General features: G+C 34.5%; 2 protein-coding genes across 2 annotated transcripts; both read right to left on the reverse strand.

Annotated features, from left to right (window-relative positions):
• Window positions 1-4,062: 4,062 nt before the first annotated feature.
• On the reverse strand, window positions 4,063-5,025 carry HELRODRAFT_146217 (hypothetical protein; the record flags this gene model as incomplete). Its single annotated transcript, XM_009020111.1, has 3 exons — window positions 4,063-4,198; window positions 4,388-4,509; window positions 4,903-5,025. Coding segments are annotated over 3 exons (381 nt in total), but the record flags the coding sequence as incomplete, so codon positions are not given.
• An 11,399-nt stretch (window positions 5,026-16,424) lies between these two features.
• Window positions 16,425-17,440, reverse strand: HELRODRAFT_173506 (hypothetical protein; the record flags this gene model as incomplete). Its single annotated transcript, XM_009020112.1, has 3 exons — window positions 16,425-16,610; window positions 16,967-17,187; window positions 17,431-17,440. The coding sequence occupies 3 exons, from the start codon at window positions 17,438-17,440 to the stop codon at window positions 16,425-16,427; spliced, it is 417 nt and encodes a 138-aa protein (XP_009018360.1).
• Window positions 17,441-17,506: the final 66 nt, after the last annotated feature.

Raw genomic sequence — 17,506 nt, forward strand, 5'->3', positions numbered from 1 at the left:
GGTTGATTGATTGGTTTGGTTGGTTGAGTGATTGTTTGATTGATCGGTTGGTTGATTGATTGGTTGATTGATTGACATGGTTGGTTGACTGATTGGTTGATTGAATGGTTCGGTTGGTTGACTGATTGGTTGATTGATTGGTTTTTGTTGGTTGACTGATTGGTTGATTGATTGGTTGATTGATTGAGATGGTTGGTTGACTGATTGGTTGATTGAATGGTTCGGTTGGTTGACTGATTGGTTGATTGATTGGTTTGGTTGGTTGACTGATTGATTGATTGATTGAGATGTTTGGTTGACTGATTGGTTGATTGAATGGTTCGGTTGGTTGACTGATTGGTTGATTGATTGGTTTGGTTGGTTGACTGATTGATTGATTGATCGGTTGGTTGATTGATTGGTTGATTGATTGAGATGGTTGGTTGACTGATTGGTTGATTGAATGGTTCGGTTGGTTGACTGATTGGTTGATTGATTGGTTTTTGTTGGTTGACTGATTGGTTGATTGATTGGTTGATTGATTGAGATGGTTGGTTGACTGATTGGTTGATTGAATGGTTCGGTTGGTTGACTGATTGGTTGATTGATTGGTTTGGTTGGTTGACTGATTGATTGATTGATTGAGATGTTTGGTTGACTGATTGGTTGATTGAATGGTTCGGTTGGTTGACTGATTGGTTGATTGATTGGTTTGGTTGGTTGACTGATTGATTGATTGATCGGTTGGTTGATTGATTGGTTGATTGATTGAGATGGTTGGTTGACTGATTGGTTGATTGAATGGTTCGGTTGGTTGACTGATTGGTTGATTGATTGGTTTTTGTTGGTTGACTGATTGGTTGATTGATTGGTTGATTGATTGAGATGGTTGGTTGACTGATTGGTTGATTGAATGGTTCGGTTGGTTGACTGATTGGTTGATTGATTGGTTTGGTTGGTTGACTGATTGGTTGATTGATTGGTTTGGTTGGTTGACTGATTGATTGATTGGTTTGGTTGGTTGACTGATTGATTGATTGATTGGTTTGGTTGGTTGACTGGTTGGTTGATTGATTGAGATGGTTGGTTGACTGATTGAGTTGGTTAGTTGATACTGCTGGTTGGCTGATTGATTTGGTTGTTTCAATGAAATGGTTGATTGGTTGGTTGATTGTTCTGCTCGATTGAACGACTTGATCAAATGGTTGATTGATCAAACGGTTGATATTTTATTTTTATCACCATATCATAGTCGTCGTCGTCATCATCATCAATCTTCATCATTATCATTATCAACACAGTCACCACCATCTTTTACTCAGATTTGCAACGCAGTAGTAATAGCAGAGCTTCTTCCATCACCACTTTCCCATCGCTTCTTCGAAGGACCTGGAATCCCTTATATGTGATAACATTCGCCATCATTCCATCACATTTTTACCAGTATTTCGTCACATTTTAATTCCAATTTCGTAATGTTTTATTACGGTTTCGTAATATTTTATCATCAATTTGGAATAACTAATCATCAAAAATGTTCAGTTTAACGTTTTTTTTAATAAATTAATTTTATAATTTAATAATTAATATAAATAATATGGCACTCCTATTATCTAACTCTATGTTTATTTTCTACGTTAACATTAACTAATCCTTTCTGTGACTTTGATGGGTGGATTCAGGCAAATTCACATACGTTGCATGTGGGTGTGTGTGTTTGTGTGTATGAATGTATGTGTGGGTTTTATTGTTTTATATTTATCAACATTGAAAGAGCAAATTAGGTAAGAATGTTATTTTTTATGTTTTTTTACAAGAATATCATTTTTGGTCGGCTGTGGAATAGTTGGTTTATTTATTTTGAAAATTATGAATGTATGAATGAATGGATGGATGAACGTCTGACTGAATGAATGAATTAGTGAATGAATGAATGAATGAATGAACGAACGAATGAACAAATAAACGACTGAATAATTGTATAAATAAATATCTCGATGTGCATAAATCATTCTACTATTAAATTTATGCCCCAAAATCCTGACAACTTGCACGGTTTTGTGATCCGCTAAAAAACCAATTCAATTTTCCTTTAGTTAGATTACTGGATATTTTATCATCTCTGCCATCGTCATCGCCATTATTTCATCACAACATCATCATCACCATCTTCATCATCACCATCTTCATCATCACCATCTTCATCATCACCATCTTCATCATCACCATCTTCATCATCACCATCTTCATCATCACCATCTTCATCATCACCATCTTCATCACCATCTTCATCACCATCTTCATCACCATCTTCATCACCATCTTCATCACCATCTTCATCATCACCATCTTCATCACCATCTTCATCATCACCATCTTCATCATCACCATCTTCATCATCACCATCTTCATCATCACCATCTTCATCATCACCATCTTCATCACCATCTTCATCATCACCATCTTCATCACCATCTTCATCGTCGTCTTAGTCATCATTTTTTTTATAATAAAATGAATGGGTGCAATATTATCAACAATAACTCTGAATGTTATCAAATACTTTATTATTATTGATATCAATAACAATAATAATAACAACTATAATAATAATAATAACAAAGGTTCAATGGTTATTATTGATATGTTCATATTTCGTCACAATACCATCATGACACACAAAAAATGTCAACAAAAACACAACAAACAACAATAATAATAATGTTTATATATATGTATATATATATATATATATATATATATATATATAAAGTTTTCGAAAGTTTAATGGCAACCCTGTCGGCCAATCAGCAGTCTCTTATGAGGTCACGAGATCAACTTATCATACAGTATGTTAATGAGCTTTCAATATTCTAATGAGATTAATGAGGCAAAGTTATTTGAAAGAGAAAGATAGAGAGAGATCTAGAGAGAAAATAAAATGAAAGAACGAATGTAAATGATGATGAAGGAATATGAAATAATAAAAGAATAAATGAGAAAAAAAAGAGAGGAAAGAAGAGGAAAGGAAAAAAGAGAGAAAGAAAGAGAGAGAGAAAAAGAGAGAGAAATGAATAAATATATATATTTTTTCAATTACTTATGTTAATTTTGAAGCCAGTTCAATAATCATTACATCATAAACGAAGTGACAGAAGGATGCACTATTAAAGTATATTAAAGAAAAACGCGTTCCTTTGTATCTTAATTGATTGAAGATGGTTAATTAATTTATTAATCAAATGATTGAATAATTAATTAAGTTAATTATGTTTGTTTGTTAATTGAGCATATTTTTTAAAAATGATCGAAATTAATTTTCGTGAAATTTTGACGTGAAATTATTTTTTATAATTTATTTTATAATATTTGTTATAATCCATGATCTCATCTTCAATTTGTCATTCATATATGTTTTTCATTTATACGTTCTTACATTCACTCATTCATTCATCCATTCATCAACTCATTTATCCATTAATTCACCAATTCATCCATTAATTCACTCATTCATTCACTCATCCAATTAAACGATCTTTCATTCAATATCTTGGTTCCACCATCAACATCTACTTTTCTATCTAATTATAATATTTGATTACGTCACGATTACGTCACATATCACACGCACGATCACTGATAGAGAGATAAAATAATTTTCTCGAAATAATAATTCGCATAATTATTAATAATATAATATTAATTATTATTTTTATATTTATTTCGTGAAATAATTTACAAATTTTTCAATGAATTAAATATATGTGGACTAATAAAATGACTGAAATGATTTTTAAATTTGTTGGTTAAAAAAATTTAATTTCGTCCATCTAGCCAATTTTAACACTCGCAACTATAAATGACATCATCATCTTCATCTTCGTCATCATCACCGCCACCATCATCACTACTACAACTAACATCCTTCTTATCATCATCATCACCGTCGTCATCGTCATCATCATCATCATCACCATTCCTCATCATCAATGATGATGATGACGACGACGACGACGATGATAGATAGTTGAAGAAGCCAGCAGCAGCTCCAACATTTCCACAACTTCCTCCGCTGCTGTAACGTTGAATGAAAAAATGTAGGTCAGAAAAATTAGGTCGTTTATCTGGGTCAGGTGACCAGCACTGTAGAAGCATGTCGTAAATTTCTTTCGGACAGGGAGCAGGTTGAGGTAAAAGTAGGTCAAACGACGAGGATGAGCTTGGAGGCGGATGTGACGACGACAGAGAAGATGATAACGTCATAGTCGATGAAGACGACGACAGTGACGCTTGCTGTGAGTGGAGGCAATCACGTGATTGATTTGGATGACGTAAATGTTTGAAGTCTTGCTCTGCTGGGGTAGAAGTTGCCAACCTACATTCGGGCGATGTGATTGGTCCGCGTGACTGCAAGCGCTCAATCAGTTGTTCATTGGTCAGCCAATCATAGGGCTTGGTTCGGTTCAAGGTCAATATTTCCCAGAAGGTCACTGCGAATGACCAAACGTCACTCTTTATCGTTTTCTTGTTCTGGTGTCAATTGAATGAGTAATTTTGTAATTCTGTGTGGCAATAACAATTTTTAAATTTTGTTTCGTTGCCAGAAAAATGAACATCATCCTATGCGGCAAATGTTCGTCAAAAAAGTTCAATAAACAATTGACAATATAACCGTTATTATGAATCTTTAATTCATTCCTTTTACAAACAATTTAACTTCTAGATCTTATTTTCAAAAAGCAAAATCCCACTAACTATAATCCCCCAGCCAAATTTTAAGTTCAAGAATTAACTTTTTATTCAATCGAACCCAGTATATACATTCAATTCAGCCCATCTTACCGACACATCCCTAACAAAACTATCATACACATCACTTATTTATTAATTAAGCACATCACTGGACCCCCTCCTTCCACTAACCAACAGCAAAACTTCCGGAGCCATCCATCTAATCGGTAGTGGTGAGCCGTTGTTGGATGAGCGACAAGTGTAGTAGTCGTCACTATAGGCGGTCATATGTTTTGCTAGGTCACTTATTTTTATTATCATTTGGTGGACATTATTATTATTATTATTATTATTATTATTATTATTTTGAATGATATTTTTAGTTGAAGCAGAAGTATTATTTCTTGATGTAGCTGCAGTAGCAGTAGTAGAAGTATTATTACAGCTATGATGATTGATATTTTCGTATGCTGTCTCTACATTACTATCGCCAGTACCACCGTCAAAATTATTTTTATTATTATTTTTTTTATTGTTGTTGTTGTTGGGTATGTCGGTGTTAATGAAGATAACGCAGTTTCGCGTGGCGAGATCTCCGTGCACGAGTCCATTCGACTCCATGTACTTCATACCACTGGCCACCTGACTACTCATCTCCAACAAGCTGACCAAGCTGATGATGACGACGATGAAGATGATGAGTGAAAAAGAGGAAGAGGAAGAAGATGATGATGATGGAGAGAAAAAATAAGTAGATGACGATGATGAATGTCAATGAAGAAGGTGATGATGATGACGATGTTGATAAGTGAAGAAGAGGAAGAAGAAGAAGAAGAAGATGATGATGATGAAGATGATAATAAGTAAAGACGATGATAAATATTTTTATTATTAAGTACAACTTAAAATTATAAAAGATAATTTTGGTAAAGTTTTATTGACTAACCAAACGGCTAACCGCGATTTATTAAAATTTAGTTATTTTAAACGGTTACAAAAATTTGCGGGTTTTTGGCATACCTTATATTGCGACCCTCCGGACCGAGTCTGGGTGGCGATTCGACCAGAACGCATCCCTTCAAATACCGACCGAGGTCTCGATACTTCGAATATTCGAATACCATATTCACGTTGAGGTCTGTTTTGTTGCTAGGTATTTGCGCGTGTCCGAGAAATTTTAAGAAATTCTGGTTTTTGTTGGTCATCTGATGACTGGTCAGCTCTTGGTGGTATTGTTTTCTGGAGGATATTTTTCAGTGAAGATGATGGGAAAGTTGTAAACGTGATGATGGGGACAGTGATAAACTGATAAGAATGATTGAAAAAATATTAAAAAAATTAAATAAAAATTCAGAAAATAGAAAAAAAGAGATTGAGTAAAATGATTGTTTTGAAGAATATAATGAAACAATATCCGATAGTTCACACGTGTAGCTAAAATAAATTCAAAAATATCGATCAACCTTGTAGTCAGTGTCATCATAACGATACCATCTTCATCATCTTCTTCATCATCATCACCATTATCACCACCACCATCATCCTCATCATCATCATCATCATCATCAAGAACTCACTTAGACCCAAGGGTGGATTTCAAAAACCATTTGACGACCACAAAAATTTTCTTCCTCTTCCTTTTTCTTATCTTACTCTCTTCCTCGTTTATCGCCCCAGTCATCATTTTTATGTCAATGTTTTTTATTTCTATGTTTCCGGTTATTATTTTGTCTATAGAGTAAAGGGTACTTGCATTTTTTACGCTATTTATATCTATGTTTATGTTATCGTATTTCTTATCTATGTTTGTGGCTCTGATATCATCGGCTGAAGTTTTTATATCTATGGACGCCGCAATATCGCTATTAAGTTCTGCTTTATCGCTCGATGAAAATATTTTATGTTTTGTCTTTGGAGTAATGGTAGTATTGCTAGTTTCTGTTGTTGCAAATGTTGTTAACGTTTTTATTGGCGAGTTATTATTAATGTTATTATTAATGTTATTATTAATGTTATTATTAATGTTATTATTTTTATTATTGTAGATAAAGCTGTTGTTGTTGTTATTATTATCGTTATTATTGATGTTGTTGTTGTTGTTACTATAGTTGTTATTATTATTATTATTATTATTATTGTTGTGGTTGTTTTTATTATTGTTGCCTAATACTGAGCCATTATATTTGCGACGAAACCGTGCACTCTTGCATAATTCATAAAGATTAAGCTGTCAAATTAATGAAATAATAATAATAATAAGAAGAAAAAGAACAACAACAACAAATAACAATAATAATAATAACAATATTAATAATCATCGTAATCGCAGCCATCATCCTCATCATCATCCTCATCATCATCCTCATCATCATCCTCATCATCCTCATCATCATCCTCATCATCATCCACTCACTTCAACATCGTCAGAGCAATCTGTAAGCTTATCTAAGAGTCTCAAATCTCTACAATCGATAGTCTCAACATTGTTGCAATGTTGTTGCTGCAACGAGTTGCAAAGCGCCGTTGTTGTTTTTGATAGTGTTGTTAATGGGCTGTTGTTGTTGTTGATGATGTTTGTGTTGTTGTTAATGATTTTTGTTGCTGATGATAAACTATTTTTGTTGTTGATGTTGTTGTTGACTTTAATGTTGTTATTGATGTTATTGTTGTTGTTGTTGATGCTGTTGTTTCGTATTGGGGGCGGGGAGGGCAGTCCCTTTGGTGGGGGCGGTATGTATATGAGGGGTGATCTTGTGTGTCGTTGGGATTTTTTGGTTGCCGTTGTTGATGTTGTTGTTGATGTAAAAATTGTTGTTGTTGGTGGTGGTGGTGCTGTTGATGTCTTTAACGTTTTCGACAATGTAGTAGTTGTTGATGTAGAATGTTTTTGAGCAGTAATTTTTGATGAGGAAGATGAGGATTTTTTCGTCGCCAAAGTTGTTGTTGATGCTGCTGTAGTTGCTGTAGTCTGTGAGTTGTCTGGCATTAAATTACTGAGCGTAGATTTTGAAAACTTCAACTGGTTGCTGTCGTTAATGAGGCCGACGTTTTCCGTCTGGGAACTCATGTCACCGATGTTGTCGTAATGTGAACTGTTTGCGATTATGCTATTATTATTATAATTATTATTACTATAATTATAATCATTATAATTATTATTATTACGATATTGTAGCAAATCAGAATTGCTATTGTCGTTTATATCCTTGCTGTTATTGTTGTTGTTGTTATTATTGTTATTGATGTTATTTGCATTACGACCGTATGCAAAACACGAATATGCCGCTCGCTGTTTATTATGCTGAATATTATTATTATTATTGTTGTTGTTGCTATTGTTATTATAGCTACAATAATATTTATTATTGTTATTATAGTTGTAAATATTGTTGTTGTTGTTGCTGCTGCTGCTGCTGTTGTTATTATTATTTATTGCATAAGACGATTCACTATTGGCCGGCTGAAATATATCTTGCGCTGAGGTCAGTGTAGTGGCCGTCGTCGACACTGTGGCGATTGTAGTAGTAGTTGTAGTAGTAGTAATAATAATAATAACAATAACAATAACAATGGTGACGATACAACATTAACAACAATAATAATACAAATAAAACTTTATTTTGTGCCTTGATCGCAATCATCGCAATCACACTTATCATCATTGTCACCATCATCCTCACCATACAAACTATCACCAACACTACTACTACCAGTACCGAAACATCAATGTCATCATCATCATCCTCACCATCACCACCACTACCATCATCATCATCATTACTAACGACTAGATTCTAAAAATAACTTTCTTGGTAATCCCATTTTTTTCCGCCCCTCAAAAAACAGAGCCCTGTCTTCTCCGTACCCCACTACGTCACTCCCACAACAACCGACGTCTCCATGGCAGCTGCCACAACCACAACTAGCATTATTGACGTCATCAAAGCTACCACTACTCATTAACATATTGTTGTAAGCGTTGCTGGCCTTCGTGACCAATGCTCGGATGTGATTGGTTGAGACTGGCATTAGGTTTTGGGGTAAAGGTTGTGATAATGATATTTGGGGTGGCGGAGGCGGGGGTGGTAGAGGTAGCGGTGGCAGCGGCAGTGGCGGCCAACTTGTTATGTAGGATGATGAATCGCAGATGGAAACATCAATGGAATTCTGATGAAAAATTTGTTGTGGTGATGATGAAGTGACGATGCCAATTGTGATAATACAAAACTCGCATAAAAAGTACAAGCACAAAACACTGAAATCGAAATCACACGTACAAAACACACGCACACAACAAACAAGACAGAAATAGCGTCACCAATTTATCTATCATTCACCTTTTTCAGTTCCCCACCACTGCAATCATTACCATTGCCATTACGACAGGCTTCGTTGTAGTAGTTGTCGCTATTGTCGCTACCACTAACGCAACAACAGCATCCACCACAGCTACTACTATCATCATCGTCGCACACGTTGACATTAGTACTATTATCAGGAATAATAATAATCTTATTATTAGCATTAATATCATTGTATGTGTTATTTAGGTTTTTGTTGCTATTGATGTTGTTACTTGCGTTAAAGTTATTAATCCCGCCGTTAAAATTATTATTATTATTATTATACTTATTATTATTATTCATCTTTTTATTATTACCACCTTTGTTATTGTTATTATTATTTTTATGTTTTTTGATGTTGCTCTTGACGGCGTAGATGACGACTGAAGATACGAGGAGGAAAACGAGGGCCACCACGACCCCACAGACCACACCGACCACCCTGTCGACCACGAGAAGCCTGTCTAGCAAAGATGGCGACGACGATGATGATAATGATGGCGGTAACGATGATGACGATGACGATGATGATGATGATGATGACGATGACGATGATGATGATGATGATGATGATGACGATGATGATGACGATGATGATGACGATGATGACGATGATGACGATGATGATGGGGGTGGCGGTGACGATGATGATGACGATGATGGTGCGGGATAAAAGATGGATTTAGTAGTCGTTTTTATCTGGAAAAATGACTGCAGCTTAGGCGATGATGACGACGACGACGACGATGAAGATTGTGATGATGATGACAGTGATAGTAATGATGTCGGCGATGTTGATGATTGTAGTATTGAGACTTTTAACTTATTGGGGTTGATTATTTTGCTATTGAGCTGGTCACTGCTGAAGTTGCCGTTGTTGTTGATGTTGTTGTTGATGTTGTTGTCGATGTTGTTGTTGATGTTGTTGTTGATGTTGTTGTTGTTGTTGATGCTGTTGTTGATGTTGTTGTTGATGTTGTTGTTGTTGATGTTGTTGTTGTTGTTGATGTTGTTGTTGATGTTGTTGTTGATGTTGTTGTTGATGTTTCGAGTGTTGGAATGTTGATTGCCTTTGGAGCTTTCAATCACAACTGTTGTATGTGCGTGGAATTCAGTTTGTTGATTTTGTTTCTTCTGATGTCGTGAAATTGCTTGGTGTTTGTGATGTTTTTGCTGTCGTCGTCATCGTCATTATTGTAGTCGTCGTTGGTGTCATTTGTGTTGATGTTGTTGTGGTTGTTGTTATAGTTGACGTTGTAGTTGTTGTTTTATATACCATTATACTGACACAACCACGCATAGCCACACAATTTTTCATTATACACATACAGACTTTGAATCAAATTTTTGTATCACATATAAAAAACATCCAAACGAACATAACAAACAATCACACCGACTTTCCCACAAACAAACAAACAAACATACAAACGAACAAACATACGAACGAACAAACATACGAACGAAAAAACTAGCAAACGATCAAACATACAAACAAACATACAAAAACCAACCTGACTCAAACCTAACTTCACTTATCATCATCCATTGAGCATCGTGATAAAGATCGGCCTTAATCCATCTCGCCACAAACCCAGGAACCGGAATTAGAACGTTTCGCGCAAAATTTAAGAAGGAATCCCGAACAAAATTAAACTTTACGACTGCCTCGCTACTGGAATTTTTCCTGCCTTTTCGAAAGTTCCCAGTTGTGGAGAAGAATAGGACGGCCTCTTTGAATACGCGAACCTTCATTTATACAGATATAAAGCTTTTTACTGTTATTCATATTATTTGTCATTAATTGTTATTATTATTATTATTATTGTTATTATTAATATTATTATTATTCTTATTGTATTGTACGTTATTCTAATTATAATGTTAATAACTATTAAAAAATTTAGAAGTTTTAGCAGTAGTAGATGTAGTAGTAGTAGTAGTAGTAATAGTAGTAGTAGTAGTAGTAGTAGTAGTAAAAGTAGTAGTAGTAGTAGTAGTAGTAGTAGTAGTAGTAGTAGTAGTAGTAGATGTAGTAGTAGTAGTAATAGTAGTAGTAGTAATAGTAGTTGCAGTAGGTAGTAGTAGTAGTTAGTAGTTTATCAATTTATGAGGCGCTTGATAATTTAAAAAATACATTGTCTTTACCTCTTTGTGGAACATGTTGTTGCAGTGAAATGTGACAGAGGTGAAATTTCTCAAAGAGTCGAACTCGAATACAAACGTCACCACTCCTTTGCGCTTTTTCATACTCCGCATAATATTCGCATAATTCATTCTATTGTTATTCCAATGTATATTTATTATTTTATTATTATTATTTATATAATGACGTTTTAAATTTATTGGCAAGGGTTGATTTTCTTCGATTTGGAAGGTTTGGCTAGCATCGCCATCCATATCGTAATGGTAATCATCATCGTCGTCGTCGTCATCATTTCGGTGATAATCATCGAAGTGATTATTTTGATGATGATAATTGTCACCATAAACATCATCATCTTCGTCGTCGTCATCATCGTCTTCATCATCACATCCAGTATCATTCTTCCAGCCAACCCAGTCAAAACCCTTCTTGGCCGATTGGTCCAGGGCTTGGGAAAAACTATGGAGACCTTCAGCCCCGTCCGTCAGCTGCCCTAAGCCCCCGGTAAGAAAGTAAAAGTACTTTTTGTTGTCGTTGTTTATGTTGATGTGATTGTTGTGGTTGTTGTCGGTGTGTTTGTTGTTGTGGCTAAGGAGACGATTGTGATGATGGTAGACGTGATCAACACTATTCCAGTGTTTAGAAACTGATGGTGACGACGATGACGTCATGTTGTTGTTGTTATTGTTGTTTTTGTTAATGTATTTGTTGTTATAGATGTTTTTGATAAGAAGTTTGTTGTTTTTTCTATTATTAACGCTGTTATATTTGTTATTGTTGTTGTTTTTGTTGTTGTTGTAAGAGACAACAACAATCTCTCCATCGTACGTATAATCGTAGAATAAAAGTTCTTTAGAGAACGATTCGCCCAAAGATACTGTATATGAGACTAAGCCATCAGCTGGAGATGATGATGAATGAATGAATGAATGAATGACTGAATGAGTGAATGAATGAATAAATGGATGACTGAATGAATAAATGAACGAATGAATGAACAAAAAGATGAGTAAGAAAGAAATAATTTAATGAATTTAGGCATCTTTGAAAGATGAAATGAATTAAGGCGAAAAGGAATGAATGAAAATAAAATGAATAAATGAATGAATGAATAAAAAAAAACAAACAAATGAATGAATGAATGAATGAATGAATGATTGAATGAAAAAATAAATGAGAATAAAATGAATGTATCTATAAATGGCAATAGAATGGTCCATCGTCTATTGTTGTTCTCAGCAGAACATTCATTCATCCAATCGATCAATCACTCAATCAATCAATCATTAAAACCATTCATCCGTTCATTCAATCCGTCAATCCATCTATCAATCCGTTTATTTCTTTATCTCCTCTATCTTTCTTTCTTCTTTATGCTTTATTTCTTGCAAAATTTTTCTTCGAATTCAGCCAACCTGCAAGTCGGTCCAACCAAACAACCAAGCGATCAATCAATCACTCGATCAACCAATCAACTACTCAGCCAACTAATCTATTAAACAATTAATTAATCAATTAATTAATCAATTAATCAGTTGAATGAATGAATGAATAAACTTTGAAAGTATTTAATCAAAAACAAAACAAACAATCTAACACTTCAGAAAGCCAGTCAACTGAATATTTCATTGAATTATCAATCAGTCGATCAATCACTCAATCAACCAATCAATCAATTAGTCAGTTAATTAATTAATCAATTTTTAAATCTAGTTCAATCAATCAGTCAATCAGTTAAGCAGTCAATCAACTAATCAATTAATTCATCTATTTATCTCGGTCACGTCAAAATGTCTATATGTCTTCCTTCCTATCACAGTTTATTTTGTTTGTTTGTTTGTTTGTATGTAAGCATGCCTGTTTTTGTATAGTTTTTTGCATATTTTTTGTTAGAATTTGTATAATTTTGTATGTTTTTCAACAAGATTTTGTCACTTCATAGTATGTTTTGCTTAAACTTTTGGATTTCTGTGTATATGATTGTACGTGGTTTGTATGCCATTGCATGTTCTGCATATTTTTTTAGCATACTTGTATATATTCTTTTATTTTCTTGAGTTAGGTTTTCTCTTGTATAGCAAACATTTTTGTATGTTTTGGTGTCTCTTTGAATTTGATCTTATCTGTTGTTTAAGGTTTGGTATGTCCTTGTATGTTAGCTTGCACGTGTGTTTGTTTATAGGAGTGTGTATGCGTGCATTTGCATAAATTTGTTTCAAAGTGTATGTACGTGGTTGTATGTAGTGAGAAAACATCTGTGTGTTTTATGGAAATTTATGCTGTTGTTTGTGTGTATTATGTTTGTGTGTGTTGTTTGTGTGTGCGTGCGTGTTTGTGTGCGTGTGTATGTGTGCGTGTGTATGTGTGTGTGTGTGTGTTTGTGTGCGTGTGTTAGGTGCAAGCTTTTCATCCCCTCATTAATAATTCCATTACGAGAGTCAGTACAACATAGCCATGCTAGGTAGAGGAAAAGATGAAGAATGATAATAATAATAATTATAATCATAATTTTTTTTATCTTTACTGACAAATAATTATTAATAACAATAATGATAAAATATAACTAGTAATAATAATAATAATAATAGAAATAATATTTGTTAATGACTTTATTAATACAGAGAACAGAAATTTAACTAATCATGATGATGATAAAAGTTGCTTGCATTATTATTATTGTTGTTGTTGTTGCTTTGTTGTTGCTGTTGTTAAAAATATTTTTTCATTCCCCCAGGAGATTTGAACATTTTGTTATTTTTCATTATTGATGACCTTTTGCTTCTTGTCTATGTGTAGTGTTTGTTTTGTATGTACGTTTGTTTGTATGTGCGTGTGTGAATGTGTGTGTGCGTGTGTGTGTGGGGTGTGTGTGTGTTTACGTATTATTTTCCACAAAACTTTTAAAACCAATTTTTGAAGTTTCTGGAAATTATTTGAAAATATTTTTGCCTGAAAAAATTTGTACGTAGAATGATAAAAAAAAAATGATGAAGATGATGATGAAGATGACGATGATGAAGATGATAAAGATGACGATGATGAAGATGATTTTGAGGATGAGGATGATAAAAGATGGTGAGACCAGGAAGAAGAAGATGAAGACGACGACGATGATGATTTTGATAAAATTTTAATACGACCAATATGAAGCTATAATCGTAACCTCTCCAAGGACAGCCGTACACGTCGATTCTATAACACGTCGTTGTTGCTGTTGTTGCTGCTGTATGGTGTTGTTGATGTTGCTGTCGATGTTGTTGTTGTCGCTGCTGTTGTTGTTCATGATGTTGTTGGCGATGTTTTTTCCGAAAAAGTTTCTGACTTTGTTTATATTGATTTTGCTGAAGCCTTAGAAGCTGTTGAAGTAGAGGTAATATTTGTTGATGTTGTTGTTGTTGCTGTTTATGTTGTTGTTGTTTTTGTTTACGATGGTGCTGCTTAGTTTTTTCGCGTAGTTTTTTCTTATTTATAGAAAGTCTTAAACGCCTGGCTACTAAGGGCGGATTAAAAACAAATGAAGACGATGATGATGATGATAATGGAGTTGAGGATGGCGATGTGGCTGTTGTTGAATTTAGTCTGTTCTTCTTCTGCTGTTGCAAATACTTATCTAATACGTTGTTGTTGTTGTTGTTGTTGTTGTTGTTATTGTTATTGTTGTAGTAAAATTTATAGCCATAGTGTATGTTGTTGTTATTGTTGTCGCTGCTGCTGCTGCTGCTTTTGTTGTTGCTGTTTATTCTAGAATTTTCCAATGTGGAAATTATCTGCACGAAACATGATTAATGTTTCTTTAAATCTATACTTACACTGTCGCTGCAACGACGATGACCACAACAACTACTACTACTGTCATTACTTTTACTTCTACCACCACTACTCTTACTACTACTACTACTACTACTATTACTACTACTACTACTACTACTACTACTACTACTACTTCTACTACTACTACTACTATTATTTACTATAGACATTTACTTTAGATTTTTTTCCCTGATATAACAACAACACAACAAAAACTTCAACGACGACACCAAAAAAGCATCAACAACATCAACATCAACAACAACAACAGCATCAACAAAACATTAATAACAACAACAACATCAACAGCAACAAAAAGCCTGCACTATTAAATAAATTAAATCACCTGACAAAATGATTGTCAAAACAGACCAATCAAATATGACACGCGAATCAAAACAATAAAGCTTATTTTTATCAGTTCACACACACACACGCACACACACACACTCGCACACACACACGCACGCACGCACACGCACGCACACAAAGGTACGTGACTTAATTCTCCCAGCCTAACACCTTCAAAAATGTTCCTTCATTTTTAATAGCATCCATCCCGATAAAATAACCGACAATAATGGCGACGAGGTCGATAATGATGACGTCATTATCAAGTAACACTGGCAATGATAATGATGATAACAAAAATTGTTTATCACCATCGTCTTCGTCGTCATCATCATCATCATAGTCATCTTTTCTCCAGTACATCTCAGATGCATCAACAACAAACAGGGCACATGCGACTAGGACAAGTGAATCCATACACACATACACACAAACACACACATTGCATACGATAGAGGGAGATCTCTCTTGCAGTCGAACCCGAGCCCTGCAACAGCAATGTCAGGCATCTTAACCGTAACACTTCTGCTATTTACTATTAACATAACGACAAGAAAAGAAATTTTAAACACATCTGTTTGAAGAAACAAAATGCGGCGTCAAACAATCGTTTGGAGGGAATTTTTTAACGAATTAAAATTTTTTCGTTTAGATAAAAACTACTATTTCTACTACTACTACTACTACTACTACTACTACTACTACTGCTGCTGCTGCTGCTGCTACAACTACCATAACTACTACTAATACTGCAGTAGCTACTACCACTACTATTACTATTAACAACTATTAAAGTTTTTTAACGCCACAACATCTGGTCCTTATAAAATGTACGTATACAATTTCTAAAGGATGGAACTTTAGACACCGAACAATTACTTCGATCACCCCTTAAGTTTGAAATGGAACACTCAGCATTTGCAACAAGAAACAATCAACATGGACACCCTTTTTTAAACAAAATTGAATGATCCAATTTTGAAAAAATACAAACAACAAAAACGAGATACATTCTTCAAATGCATTACTCGCCGCATTAACAAAATTAATTTGGACGCCCCTTGCTACTTAAAATAGAATGTTCCAATACTGAAATTATTACTCCTTTTAACCAAAAAAATAGAATGTTCCATTGCAATATTGGCGTAGAAACAAAATTTGCTCACCGTTTGGCCGTTCATATCTCTGTAGAACATCCAAGGAGCGTCCAACTTTCTTTTAAAGTGGACCGTTATTTCCGTTGCGTCATCCTGATAATGATCGCGATCAGGATGAAAATGATGATGACAATGATGATACGATGATGACAATGATGATACGATGATGATGATGATGTTTACGATGCTGATGATGATGTTCTTATTGCGATAATGACAACGATGTTCGTTTAAATTTGTGACAAATTATGATGATGATAATGAATAGATGGTATTGGCCTGGCCGGTGAAACAATAGATACACACTAGGAACCGGCATCACATTTTCATCATCATCATCATTGACCTCATACTCATCATCATCATCATCATCATTGTCATCATCGCCATAGTCGTCGTGATAGTGATGATAGTAGTGATGGCGGTCATGATAATAATATCCAACCCACCGGTGATGATCTGACGAAGGTAAGGCTGAGAAGCATGATTGTCTTCAAGCACTCGAGATCAAGAGTTACTTCATCATAATCATAACCAGCCGCACCATAATCATCATCATAATCTTTATCATCATCATCATCGTCTTCGTCGTCATCATTATCGTTATCATCATCGTTTGCATCTTCATATTGGTCATGTGCGTCCGGACACCAGATTGGGTCTTTGCTGGCTGTCAATCTGAAGTATGTTGGTGAAGATGACGACGACGACGATGATGAAAGACTGATGATAATGATGAACACAGTGGCGATTTAGGAGGTTTTAATGGTGGAAAAATGGTGATGATTTTTATAACAAATGATGTAATGATAATGATGAAAAAATTATGATAATGATAATAAGGGCGGCGATGATAATGAATGATGATGACGATGATGATGTTGATGATGATGATGATGATGAAGAAACTCACCTATCCCCATCCTGTAACGTTATACTGAGTGATTTTAGGCAGTTTGCTGGAATTGGTTAGTGATAATAGTATTAGT

The sequence above is a fragment of the Helobdella robusta genome, assembly GCF_000326865.2.
Source record: "Helobdella robusta unplaced genomic scaffold HELROscaffold_26, whole genome shotgun sequence".
In the NCBI taxonomy this organism is placed as follows: domain Eukaryota; kingdom Metazoa; phylum Annelida; class Clitellata; order Rhynchobdellida; family Glossiphoniidae; genus Helobdella; species Helobdella robusta.